The 13,553-nt window shown below is 55.3% G+C and overlaps 1 protein-coding gene across 1 annotated transcript in view; it reads left to right on the top strand.

The window, feature by feature from the left end:
• Positions 1 to 9,207, top strand: part of CDC45 (cell division cycle 45) — a 40,282-nt gene extending 31,075 nt beyond the window's left edge. The window contains exons 16-19 of the mRNA XM_036737319.1: positions 3,878 to 3,996; positions 4,829 to 4,905; positions 7,590 to 7,656; positions 9,026 to 9,207. Of these exons, the coding sequence (XP_036593214.1) occupies positions 3,878 to 3,996; positions 4,829 to 4,905; positions 7,590 to 7,654 (261 nt within the window). The 3' untranslated portion in view covers positions 7,655 to 7,656; positions 9,026 to 9,207. The remainder of the gene's footprint in view (positions 1 to 3,877; positions 3,997 to 4,828; positions 4,906 to 7,589; positions 7,657 to 9,025) is intronic.
• Positions 9,208 to 13,553: the final 4,346 nt, after the last annotated feature.

The raw sequence follows: 13,553 nt of genomic DNA, 5'->3' as shown, positions 1-13,553 counted from the left end.
AGAGATACGGTGAGACGTGGCAGGAGACTGGACCTGTGTCATGAGGAAGAGCGGAGTACAGGATGACCCTGGCCAAGGTGGAGAGCCTTGGCGACTGTGGGGGAGGAGAATGGTGAGCACACTGGTAGCCATTATAGTAGCTAATGCTTCTGTAGCGCTTAGTACATGCCGGACACTGTGCTGAGCCTTTACAAATGTTATTTCTTCCCCACAACAACCCTATTATTCACCATATTTTACAGATAAGGGAACTGAGGCAGGCAGGCCAAGTGACTTGCCCAGGGTCACACAACTAGCAGGTGTCCGAGCACTAGGTTTTTGTAGCCAGCCAACCACGTCCAAGGGCCACTCTGAAGGTGTTTGTAGGTGAGAGCAGCGGTGAGGCCTGCGTCTGCCATGGTCTCGTGGCACCCGTTGGCGGGCCCGCTCAGAATGCACCGTTTATGCACTCGCTGTTTCTATTCCATTTCTAAATGCTGAAGTCACGTTCTCAGGAAGATGATACAGATGATTAAGGAATGACAGAGAAGTCACAAAATGTCCCCAGACCTCAGCAGATCAATTGAAACACACCGGAGGCCAGAAAAACCTCCACCGAGAAGAAAAATGTGAGTAGGAGGCAAGGAAATGAGATTCCACGAGGAACAATGGCCCCCAGCTCAAGCTCGTCTCCACGTTCCAGTAACGTGCCAGGAAGCCCGAGACAGCCAGTGATGCTGTACATGCCTCCTGCTGAGAAAAGCAGGCCCTCCAGAAGAATTTCAACAAACAAGCCGCTAACCAGGGCTAAATTAAGCTCCCATCAAAGACAAGCTCGTGCGCAGGAAGCCAAGCAGAGGCCTTAGGGATGGACACCTGGGCTCGAGGCATTTGTGGATTTTTGTTAGAACTTAGAGGGCATTTTTTAGAAGAGAGACAGAAAAGAAAATGTAAAGGTGCCCTCCTGACACAAGTCAAAGGGGTTTTTCCCCCTAAAATGTGAACTAGAAAAAAATATTAAATGGAAAGATCTACCAAGAATTGGTAAGTGGTGGTTAAGTGGCTCAGAGATGTGGCCAAGAGGATGCCTTGGGAGGAGAGGGACAATCCAGTCCCATATGAGAGGGTAGAAGAGATGCCAGCCACCTGCCTGACAGGCAGCTTATGCCAGGATGTGCACCATGTTATTTCTAGTTACAGCCTAACCACATCATTGCCCCTTATTAGCCCCAAGGACGGAGTCTGGGTTTAACTTCCTCAAAAGTTCGCCTTGGAAGCTTCCCAGCATACTCCAGAGCCCACCCTCCACCCAGGCCCTACCCAGTTGGGCAGGCCTTGGCACTGGGCTGGCAACCCCCTCTTGGACCATCTGGGAAGCAGTCTCTTCAGTGATCTCTGAGATGCTGCGAGATTCACAGATTAATCAAAAACTTGGCCACCAAATGAACTTTGCCGACCTCTGATGCCGTCAGAGGTACACTATGTCTGCTGGCTCTTTATGTCATCCTTCTGCAGGGACAGTGTCTGTGTGGTGAAAAGCAGGCAGAGGTTGGAAGGATCACATCTTGTAGACTGCGTGCCTTCCTTAACATGACTCTTGATGCACTTAATGTAGTCTTTTTGCACTGACCAATGAAGGGAAACAGCTAGAAGAATGTAGTCACTTATAGACTGACCTACAAGGGGAAACGTGGCTAGAAGAATGGAACCCTCCAAGCTGACCAATGAGTAGGAACATGGTTAGAAGAGTGGAACCCTCCAACTGTCCCATGAGGGAAAACGTGGCTACAACGGAACCCCCCTAACTGACCAACAAGTAGGAACACGGTTAGAAGAATGGAATCCTCCAAACTGACCCACAAGAGGAGATGTGACTAGAAGAATGGAATCCTCTAGACTGACTTATGAGGGGAAACGTGGCTAGAAGAATGGAACCCTCCAAGCTGACCAATGAGTAGGAACATGGTTAGAAGAGTGGAACCCTCCAACTGTCCCATGAGGGGAAACGTGGCTAGAAGAACCTGATGGAACAGCTAGAAGAATGTAGTCACTTATAGACTGACCTACAAGGGGAAACGTGGCTAGAAGAATGGAACCCTCCAAGCTGACCAATGAGTAGGAACATGGTTAGAAGAGTGGAACCCTCCAAACTGACCCACAAGAGGAGATGTGACTAGAAGAATGGAATCCTCTAGACTGACTTATGAGGGGAAACGTGGCTAGAAGATGGAACCCCCCTAACTGACCGACGAGTAGGAACATGGCTAGAAGGATGGAATCCTCCAAACTGACCAGTGAGAGGATATGGGAGTAAAGGAATGTATTCACTTACAGACTGACCCACTCAGGGAAACATGGTGGCACCACCTCTAAACTCATGTTCTCACCAATGAAACAGAAAAGTTAAATGCCTTGTAGTTAGAGGGGAGCATGGCCCATAGCCTCCCCCCAGAGATGCAAATACAGGACTTGGTGGCATTGGTTTCATCAGTGAAATAGAGGGGGAAAGATCTGGGAGCTGTTTCGTGGGGACTTTGGTCCTATCCCCTTGCATTGTTCCTAGTCCTTGTAAGGGCACAAACCAATAGGAAGTTAATCCCACCTTGTAGATCCACAAAAGAGGAATTATACAGAACACAGAAGGGCCTCCGTACTTGGCCCACATCTTTCTCGAGAGCTTCTGGTCAGAGGATTTAGGGCTGAAGGCCCCTCAAAGCTCTGTTAGTCCAGCTGTCTATACTAGAGGAAAGTGAGGCCTGAGAGATTCCAGGATCTGCCCAGGTCCCACAGAGCAGGGATTGAGGCCTGTTCCTCCAAATCTGTGTCCTTCCTGCACTGGGTGGAAGTGGGCTGAAGAAGAGGATCATGAGAGTTATGTTGGAAAGTTTGGCTCAGCATTAAGAAGTCCCAGAGGCCTGTGCTCTCAGACCACTTGGAAACCTCGCACTTGTGTAGCCATGAATGCTTCCCTTGAGAAGAAGAGTTGTGGGCGCTGGCTGTGGGGAAAGCGACTTCAGGCTCATCGCATCTAACCAGGCCCTAAAAAGGGATTCCTCCTCCGATGTCAGTGACCAGACGTGGGGTAGGAGCCATAGGAGTGAGCTTTGCCAGAGCCAGAGGAGTGAGGTGTTGGGTGAGTCTACAAGAGGGTGCGCTCCCCTCTGGCTGGGGAGGTGGTAGAGGAGGAGGAGGGGGCATCACAGTAGTCCTGGGAAGAGAGGTGGAGACCTCCAGTCCTGTTGGTGAAATGTCGTTCAGCCACAGAGCTGTGCTGTCCACTGCCGTCTGCCTCCAGCCCTCCTTTCCCCTCCTCTCGTGCTCTGCACCTGCTGAACCACCTGCCTTCCATGCCTCAAACGCCTTGAAAACTCCCCGGGACTTGGGACCTGCAGCTTCTTCCATTGGTGGATACTTCCAATGATGACATAACGCTTATGCATCCAAGGAACCTCTCTAGTGCCTACACTGCACCAAGTTTAAATGACACAGGCCCTACCCACTCTGGGTTCAGTGCTCTAGTAAGAAAGGAGGCTTGGAAAAAGCAACTTAGAGATCCTGCCTCCACCATTTTGTTATTCTCTTGTCTGTGTAAGGCAGCCTTGGGGGTCATTCCCAGCTCTAGGTCTAGGATCTTATGTCAGCGATTCTGGGAGTCCCTCCCTGCTTCCCAGCTCTCTGATGACTGCCTTTTGTACAGATCAGTCCAAAGCCAATAGTAGCCCAGGAGTGTGCTAGGTGTGACCACAGTTCTGGGTGAGGCCTGAGGGGGAAGGTGGACATGGACCTGGGGGAGCCTGTGAGGTTCCTGGAGGAGGATGGGGGGAATTCATGAGGAACAGTAACCCTGCTGTTGTCAGCCAGGGGGGGTCAGTATCCATGTGATCTCTGTGTCTTGCAGACCAAGAATAAGCGCTGTAAGCTCTTGCCATTGGTGATGGCGGCCCCGATGAGTGTGGAACATGGCACCATGATCATGGTGGGGATCCCCCCTGAGACGGAGAGCTCCGACAAGAAGAAGTGAGTGGCTCCTTGGTCCTCCCTCTTTGGGCTGGCTGGGCAGGCAGTCCTGGGAGGGCCATTTGTGCCTTCGAAGCTTGGTTCTGGGAGGGAGCTGAGTGAGCGGACCTCTGGGCTTATTCCTTTTGGACTAAACACCCAAGGATGCCTTGGCTCAGAAGAGACAGGAAAGAGCAAAGAACATCCCTAGGTGCCTAGCCCTGAGATCAGGGGCTAAGGCCAGGCAGCACTTAATAAAACCTGCTCTTCTTATGGAAAAACAAGCCCACTCAGACCAAGCAGATCCTACAGTTTAAAGCGAGGTGAAACCTAAGAGATCATCTTGGGCCTATCGCCCCATTTTATTGATGCACGAGCCAAGTCCTGGGGAGGGGAAGGGGCTCACCCAATGTCACTGGGCTCGTCAGTAGCAGAGACAGTTGGGGTGAACTGAGGTCTTTGGGCTCTAGACCAGAATCCTTTGCCGCTAGTCTTTTTTCGGTGGGGGGAGGCAGAGGACGGGGCTGGGGCGTGCCTACTTCCTGGGTCTGGGGGATGGGACTGGGCCATGCCTGCTTCCTGCACTCTGGTCCTGGGTCAGGGGGATGGGGCTGGGGTGTGCCTGCTTCCTGGCCTCTGGTCTTGGGTCAGGGGGATGGGGCTGGGGAGTTCCCACTTCCTGCGCTCTGGTCCTGGGTCAGGGACAAGCAGTGTCCCCTACTGCCACTGACCCCAGAGGATGCCAAGGATCCTGAGCTCCCTGGGAGCCCTGGCAGACCCCTGGCAGGAGAGGGCATGGTGGGCACCTGTGGCTAAAGAAGCCTGCCCGTTGGGGCTGTTCCTCCTCTCATAGCTTTTTCGGGAGGGCATTTGAGAAGGCCGCAGAGAGCACAAGCTCCAGAACCCTGCACAATCATTTTGATCTGTCTGGTAAGAGACTTTCCCTCATTGGTGACCCAGGGTTTGGGGGCCACCCTTGGGAACTGTTGTCAGGGGTGGCATTCGGCGAGTCACAGGACCATCCCGACCCTGTTCCCCCCAAGCCTCAGGGAGGCAGCCTAAGCTTCCATGCCATGAAACAGGCCCTGGGAGCAGGGCAGGAGAAAACGGCTGTCCAGCTTTCCCCAGAGGATCAAGGATTGTGAGCTGGGAGGGGCTGAAAGGTCGGGAGCCCTTCCCTGTCTCCTGCCAGCTCCCTGCTTCCCACATGTTTCTGACACCCACTGAAGTGCTCTGCCTTAAGAGCGTCCTCTTAGCTTTTCTTAGCCTCAGCTTTCTCATCCTTAAAATGGGAGCCATCATATGTGAAGTACCTGCCCTCACCATGTTGTCATGAGGATAGAGCTTTGTCAGTCACAAAGCCCCAGAGGAATGGGAGTGGTTCATCTCTATCCCTTACCTGGGGGAAAGAGCCGAGGAGGGGAAGGAGGCCGTCCTGGGTTCCCAGGTTGGCCTACCTGCTCCTCACCTGAGTGACCTTGGGCAGGTCACTGATCTTCCTACACCTCAGTTTTCTCATCTATAAAATGAGAGGGACTAGAGAGATACATCCCTGAGACCCCCCCCCAGCTCTGACACCCCCTGTTCTGAGGCCCCTCTAAGTCCTGACATCCCCTGTTCTAGGCTCCCCCCCGCCCCAGCCCTGACATCCCTTGTTCTGGGCCCCTCTCAGCTCTGACATGCCCTGTTCTAATGCCCCTCCCAGCTCTGACATCCCCTATTCTAAGGCCCCCGCCAGCTCTAACATCCCCTGTTCTGAGGCCCATCCCAGCTCTGACATCTCCTGTTCTAGGCCCTCTCCCAGCCCTGACATCCCCTGTTCTAAGGCCCCTCCCAGCTCTGACATCCCCTGTTTTAGGTGCCCCCCCCAGCTCTGACATCCCCTGTTCTGAGGCCCTTTCCAGCTCTGACATCCCCTGTTCTAGGCCCCCCTGCCCCTCCAGCTCTGACATCCCCTGTTCTCAGGTCTCTCAGTCCCCTCTAGCTCTGCCATTCTCTGCTGTCACAGCCCTCTCAGTGTCAGGCCTGTGGTCTTCTCCCCTGCACTGAGCCTCTGAGGAGCATGCGCTGTGGGTACCTAGACCAGGAGGGGGTGGCATAGTCTTTCTTTTGAAGAAAAGTCCACTCCAAGAACCAGCTTCACTCCTGGGGCTGATGGCTGTGAATTCCTCCTGTCCCCTGCCCCCAGCTCTGCCTCCAGACCGTTCCCTTGCCTCAAGCTGGAGCCAGCACGGGGTGGGGAGGGGAGGTGGGGGGCCAGCAGCTGGCTGTAATTGGGGGAAACTCCTCCTGCTTGGGCCCTGGCTGCCCCCTTCACACTCCCAGGCCCTTCCAGGCTCCCTGGGTACAGCCCGGCCGCTAGGCTTTGATTAGCTTTTATACACGTTTACCTGGACCTGCTCATGCCCTGCGGCAGATACAGGGGCTGCCCCCTGCGAGGGATGCCCAAGGGATCAAGGGCTGCATCCTGACCCATGGTTATGTGAGCAGAATGGCTGCCTAGTAGATGGGGATTGAGCAGTGGCCAGAAGGGGCAGCAGCCGCCTTCTATTGATGAGAACAACAGCTGTCTTTTCAGGAAATGGAGAGACAGACAGAGACAGAGAGACAGAGAAAGACGAGAGGAGAGAAAGAGGAGAGAGAGAGGAGAGAAGAGAGAAGGTGGGGGGAGAAAGAAAAGGAGAGAGAGAGAAAGGGGTGGGGAGAAAGAAGGAGAGACAGAGAGAGGAGAGAAGAGAGAAGGTAGGGGAGAAGGAGAAGGAGAGAGAGAGAGGGAGGGGGGGAGAAAGAGAGGGAGAGAGAGAAGAGAGAAGGGGGAGAAAGAAGCAGAGAGAGAGAGAAGAAGGAGGGGAAGGGAAGAGGAGAAAGGGAGGCAGAAAGAGAAGAGAGGAACAATCTTGGGCATGCTGGCCTTTGCTGTGTTGCGCATGTGCAGGGGCAGACCTCCTGTGGGCTGGGCCCTCCCTCCCTTTTCTGGTGAATCCTGGGGCCCAGCAGCCTCTGCCCCATTTGTGGCTCCCAAGTGTGTGTGGGGGAGGGTCCAGCCTAGGCTCAACTGCTCTCTGGCCGTGGGACCCTGGGCGTTTTTCCCAAGGGTGGAGGTGGCCTCAGTTTCCCCTTCCATCCAGGGAGGGTCTGCAGGCCTTCATCTGGCGCTTGCCCGTGCTCTTCAGGGCTGCGTCTCATGGAGTGGAAGCTGAGCTCACGCTGTGGCTGTTTCACAGAGCGGCCTTTGATGGCAGGTGCCCATACGGCCCCATCCAGAGGGTCATTGTCTCTAGTAACGCTCTGAGGAATCTCAGTCCCCACCCCTCACTGTCATTGCAGGCCCTTCTGTTCACAGGCTGGTTCTCTCCCTTCCCTGGGTCTGGCTTCCTCTGCTTTGTCAGACCAACATTACAGCTCCCAAGGATGATGAGGGTGGGGGGCAGGAGACCCGGCAGGCAGAGCCCCCCATGGCCCTGGGGATGTGGGGATCATTGTGGGGGGGTGGAGTTGCCCCCCCTGCCTTCTGGGCATAGCTTTTGGAGGGGGGGCTGGAGTTTCCCATGATGCATTTCCTCTCCCTCACACACTTGCTCATCCCCAACACTGTGTTTCCCCCGTTTATTCAGTCATTGAGCTGAAGGTGGAAGATCGAGGCAAGTTCCTGGACGCCCTGATTTCTCTGCTCTCCTGAGGGTGAGTGTGGGGGGTGGGAGCGTCTGTCGGCCGGCCCTTGAACAGCGAGGGGCCTGGGTCTGGAGCTGAACAAGCATGATGAGTGATGACGATGGTCAGCGTGCTTATAGTGCACTTCATGTGGGTCGGATCTTTGTGCCCATATTAGAGATGAGGAAGCTGAGTCTAAGGGAAGCAAAGTCGGTTGCTTGGGGTCCCACTGGTAGTAAGGGTATGAGACAGGATTCGAACTCAGATCTTCTAGACTCTGAGTCCCAATGGGGAGATGGGCCCAGGGAAGCGAAGAGACTTGCTCGAGGTTCCCCAGCTGGCAAAGGGCAGGGGTCATCCGCACTTCCCTGGGAAGCCCCCCCAGTGAGGAAGAACCCGCTCCGTGTGTCGGTGGCCTGTCCCGGGCCTACAGGATGGCTCAGAGACCTGACTTGAGATCCAGTCCTGCCTCAGACCCTTCCTGGCTGGGTGACCCAGAGCTGTCTGCCTCGGCTTCCTTGTCTGTAAAATGGGATCGTAAGATCATGTCCTTCCCCAGGGGTTGTTTGTCAAGGGCTCTGCCAGCCTTACCCACCACAGAGATGCTGGCTCTGACTGTCACACTCTGGGACACCTGGTGAGGCTCCGTCCTGCCCTCTGAGGCCAAGCAGGGCTCCTCTGCCTCTCTCCCAGAGGACTTCGGACGTCCCTTCCAGGCTCCCCTTCAAGCTAAGAATCCCCAGGGAGGCCCCGCCCCTGCACTGAGGCCCCCATCTCCCTCCACACTGTTGGGCGTGTCTGGGGAGCACTCAGGCCTCAGACTTCTCTTCTGTAAGAGGCGCTGGCTAAAAGCCAGGGCCTGGGGAGGGGGGATCGAGCAGTTGGGTGGGGTCTGGTCCTACTGAGTGCCAACTGTGCGCCAAGCACCCGAGCCCAAGAATGAGGCAACCTTCTCATGGCAGGAGCCGTTTCAGGGTTGTGCCCTCTGGGCCTCAGTTGCTGAGCCCCTCTTTCCTCTCCACCAGTGCCGCCTGACTGCGCCTGTGTACATTAGAGCTGCCCGGGGCCTGGAACCCAGGGCTCCCTTACTCCAAGCCAGCCTTCTCGGTGCTCTGCCCCTCCCGGCCTTTCTCCCATTCACTTAGGGCTTCCTCCAAACACAGTCTTCCCACCCCCTCCAACCCTCCAGTCAATCAGCAAGCATTTATTAAGCATAGGCTGTGTGCCAGGCACTGTATATGAGCCTCCTCCTAGAAAGGAGCTCCCTCCAGGCTGCCAGGCAGGGCCCTGGGTGAGTCACCGCACCCTTCAGAGACTCAGTTTTCTGCTCAGTGAAATGGGTGTACTGTGTCCTTGCTGAGCTCAGGGCTCACCTCATCTTTTCTTTTTCTTCCTTCAGCTCCTGGAATCCTTCCAAAGTGATTTCCTACATTCACCTGGATTGTAAATACTGGCTACACGTTTGGGATGCTTTTATAGACTGTAAATTATTAACAAGATTTTAGCTCTAGGGGAAGGTGATGCCACCCTTTAAATGCAATAAAGCACCGCCCTTTGGGGCTTGGTCCCTTCTTTTAATTCCTCACTCAGGCCTGGTTCCCATGGACCCCAGAGGCTGCTTGGTTCTTGCCTGGTGGAGACTCGGCCTGGCCTGGGCCCTGGGCTCAGTCTTTGTTCCCGGGCCCTTCCCCAGGAGCCAGGCAGAGAAGTCAACTGCCCGGGCCGAGGAGGGGAGCCCCTCAGCTCAGAGACAAGAGTCCTTTTCATTTCTGACCCCTGGTGCCTTTAGGCTCCTGTTAGCGCAGCTGTCTCCCGGCCCACTGACCTCCACTAGAGGGATTTGACAGGTCATAGACCTCGGTCTCCAGCAGGGACGGCTGGCTGGCCAGGCTTTCGATGGACTTGTAGGAGAAGCGTGGTCTTTGGGGCCGAGCCAGGGCTCTTGCTGACCCTTCCACATGCTCAGAAGAGCCCATGGGCCTTGGCTAGTTTTCTTCGGTCCTGTTCTCTGCTAGCTCACCTGACAGCCAGGTGGTGGGGGTACATCCGTGGGTAAAGGCTTGCTCCCATGCCTCCCTCCTCCCATGGTGGCCTGTGGTGGGTCATTACCAGCTGGGTGACCTTGGCTGAGACCTGGGATCCCAGGAACCAGAGCTGGTAGGGACCTTAGAGACGCTCTCAACCTACTACAAGGACTGTGAGGCTCACTGAAGGGAACCCAGCCGAGGGGGCCTTCGGGGAGTCCCATCCCCTCTGTGGGCCTCCACACCTCTGTAGAGCTGGGGCTTAGACCCAGCCTATCTGACCCCACAGTTGGCCAGCAGTGGGCATAGTCAGCCCTTGACCATGTGGGATAGGGGCATTTGCTGGGGTCGAGTTGGATGGCCTAGCCAGGGTGTTTTGTTCCCCAAAGGGGTTGGGTTTTACTATCTGACCAGCCCCCCAGTGAATGTGTTTTGGAAAAGTACAGAGTAGTTGACCTGTAGAGATGCCCTTGGGGAAACCCAAGAGTTTGGTGATTTGGGGCTGAGTTATGGCCTTCTACTTAACTGGCTTTCCAAGGTTGGAAAAGAGCCTTCCTCCCGCCTCTTCCCCCCTTTCCTGGGCATGCAGGGAGACAGATAACATTGTTCTGTGCTCGGATGACCGCATGGGACCAGCTACTGATGAGAAGGGCATCAGCCTCTCACAAATGTCACCATGTGGGCAGAGACCTCCACTTAAGGCAGCCTTGGCCCGTGGGCCCATCACTCACTGGCCTCCATTTATGTCCTGGCTTCCTCTCTGCAGCCTCTCAGAGGCCGGATATCATGAGGGCCCCAGCGATAACAGGTTTGGCCAACAGGGGGGCTGCCTTTGTACGGGGGATCTGGAAGCTGGCTTGGCCCTGTCCCTCCCCCATCATCTTTCTCCTGCCTCTGCCTCCCTCTCCTTTCTTTTCTGCCCTCCCTCTTCTCTCTGTCCCTTCTCAGCAAGGTGGTACAGTGTACAGAGTGCCAGCCCTGGGGCCAGGAAGACAGGAGCTCACCTCCTGGCTGGGTCTTACCTCAGCCAGTCATTCAATCTCTGTCTGCCTCAGTTTCCTCTTCTGTAAAATGGAGATCTCAGGAGCACCTGCCTCCCAGGGCTGTTGTGGGGATCAAATGAAATAATATTTGCTTTGCAAATCTTAGAACAATGCTGGCTATTAACAATGATTATTATATTATTTCCTTCTGCCTTCGCAGTCTCAAGAAGGCCTGAGGGATAAGTTGGGGGGGGGCAGGGCAGCCTTAGCTTCTCAGAAGTGGACAAGAAGCAGCCACAGGAGGCTGCAGGGCCAGCTTTGGAGAAGGTGGCCACACCAGCCCCGTAGCCCAGTGGCCTGACGCTGCCCAGCCTGTGGCTGCACTGGAGGAGACCCTATCATATTTGCCCTGTCAGAACCAAGTGACCCTTTGAGATTCACTCTGTGGGCCCCTGGGCGGCTTAGGTTCAAAGGGCTCAGAGTCAGAACTAGGGTCTTGGAGAGCAGAATGGTGTTGAGAGAGGAAAGGACTTGGCCATGGCCACTCAAGCGGCTGAGCTAGGACTCAAAAGCCAGGGCTTTTCCACCATAGCTTTTGTATCAGGCCCTGGGCTTGGCTGGATGGCTGCCCTGTCCAGGCCCGGTGGCCTCCACCCATCCCCTACAGCCCAAGTCCCTAAAAGGAGAAGCTGCTGTGTAATAGTGAGAGGGCTCACTGAGGTAATGTGTTGGCTCTGGGGCCTTCCAGATGGTGTGGCTGCCCTTCTGACCTCTGGGAGCCAACGGTGATTCTCGGCCCAGAGCAAGTGGTTGCTGGCCTCTGCCCCCGGGTCCCTGTGAGAGACAGAGGAGCAACCTGGCTCCCAGGGAGCTCGAGCACCCTTAGGCCGCCTTGGCCTCGGCCCTCCCCGCTCCTTTCTTCCCCGGTCTCCTCTGCTCTTTTCTGTCTCAGGTCCCATGCTTCCTGCTTGTCCCCTGCTCGGCTTGTTCTCCCTTCTCCTTCCCTCTTTCTGTCTGTCCCCTCACCCTCTGCCTTCTTTTCCCTTTATTGCCTTACTCCTTAAAGCCTTCTCAATTCCCCTCCTTTCTCCCAAACCTGAACTTTTCGGCCCCTCCTCCTTCCTTCGGCCTTTCTCCTCCCTGGCCCCTCCTTGTACCTTTCCTCCTCTTCTCTCCTCCCCCCAAACCCTTGTCCTCATTCTCCTCTTTCTTCTGCAGCCTTCTTACCCTTCCCTTCCATCTCCCCCTCTTCCTCTCTCCTTCTCCCCTTCCCTCCCTCTCCCCTTTCCTCTCTTCCTTTCCTCCCACCCTTTCCTCCTCCCTCCCTCTCTTCCTTTCTCCTGTCTCATCTCTCTGTTCCCCTCTCTCTACATACTCCAGAGATGCCCAGGGCTCTGCTCTGGACCCGGAGCAAGGAGGTGCCTGCTTGGGGCAGGGTGGGGCAGAATGGGCAAGGCAGCATTTCCCCTCCGTCTGGTTCCTATTGTTGTGGGCACTGGGCTGATACATGGTGTTCTTACCCTGTGGGATAGGGAGGGGGCCTGGGAAGGTCCCCAGGGATTGGAGGTGTATGTGTTGGGGAGGGGGCTGGGAAAGGAGACAGCCCGCTTCACACCCCCTTCCTCCACAGCAGCAGTCTTGTTCTGGGCAGCATCCTGGGGAGGGGGTCTTATAGTCTCTCCCTTGTCCCTCCTTCCCACTCCCAGATGGGCTCTGCCTCTGGGGAATGTGCTGAGCTGGCTTTCTGAAGCTCCTGTGTTTCTAAGCACATTCCTGTGGATCCCTCCTCCAGTCTCCAACCTGGGCCCTCTCCCTCCCCTGCAATAGCAGGGCACTGGGAAGGAGGCACCAGACAGCCAAGGGGGTGCACAGGGAGAGCCAGGTACCCACAAGTACTTCCAGAATCCTGTTATTGGGGTCTCTGAAGTACAAAACACACTCTGGAGGTCTAGGCAGGGGATCTGGCTGAGAATCCCAGCTCCAGTCTCTCCTGGCTGTGCGATCTTGGGCTGGTCACTTCCCTTCTGAGACTCAATTTCCCCAACTATAAATTGGGCATGATAAAATATGCAGTCACCGCCTCATGGGGTTGTGAGGTAAGCTGGAAACATCACGGGAGTGATATCTTCCCAGGGGCTGGAGTGGGGGGAGGGGGAGTTTAGCACTTGGGTGTTTGGGTCCTAGGACTTAGGAACCGAATAGCTCTACCTCATTTTACAGGTGAGGAAAGCAAGGCCCCTTTTGAGTGGCAGATTTCTTGATCACCTACAGCCTATGACTCCTAGTCTAGGCCTTATCTACGAAGGGCTTCCCTGGGACTGGCCATAGACAGACTCTGGGGAGCAGTGGGGAACCTGTGGCTCAGCAGCCCGTGCCCTGATGTGGCCATGGTGGAGCCTTGGGATGTGCCCCAGGCACTGGGACTGGTGCAGGTATAAGCAGCCAAGCAGAGGTGTGGCTACACCCCATCCAGCTTTGCACAGTTCACTGAGGAATTCCGGAGCCACCATAAGTGATTCTAGATTGGAGGAGGGTGCTCTTCCCCAGACTTGCATTCAGAAGCCTTTGGGCCCCTTCTGATCAGCTGGCTACTCAGATCTTCCCTGAGAAGCAAAGTGCCCAGGCTGCCATATTCCCCGTTCCTCTTTGGGCTCCACTCCTGACTCTGGACTTCACCCACTGTGAGCCACCCTGCTCTCGCCATATTCCTTTTGTGTGTTATCGTCTCTCACTAGAATAGAAGCTCTCTGAGAGCAGGGACTGGCTTTCCACTTGGATTGGTATGCCCAGTGCTTTGCAGAGAACCTGGCACACAGCAAGCACTTAATAAAAGGATATTGACTTGTTGCCCTAGGTTGCTGGCTCTGCTGATAGCTAGCTGTAGGATGTTTTTGTGGGACTTATTTTCTCGGGGTGCATC

Source organism: Trichosurus vulpecula, chromosome 1, assembly GCF_011100635.1.
Source record: "Trichosurus vulpecula isolate mTriVul1 chromosome 1, mTriVul1.pri, whole genome shotgun sequence".
In the NCBI taxonomy this organism is placed as follows: domain Eukaryota; kingdom Metazoa; phylum Chordata; class Mammalia; order Diprotodontia; family Phalangeridae; genus Trichosurus; species Trichosurus vulpecula.
This window is presented reverse-complemented; position numbering and strand designations above follow the sequence as displayed.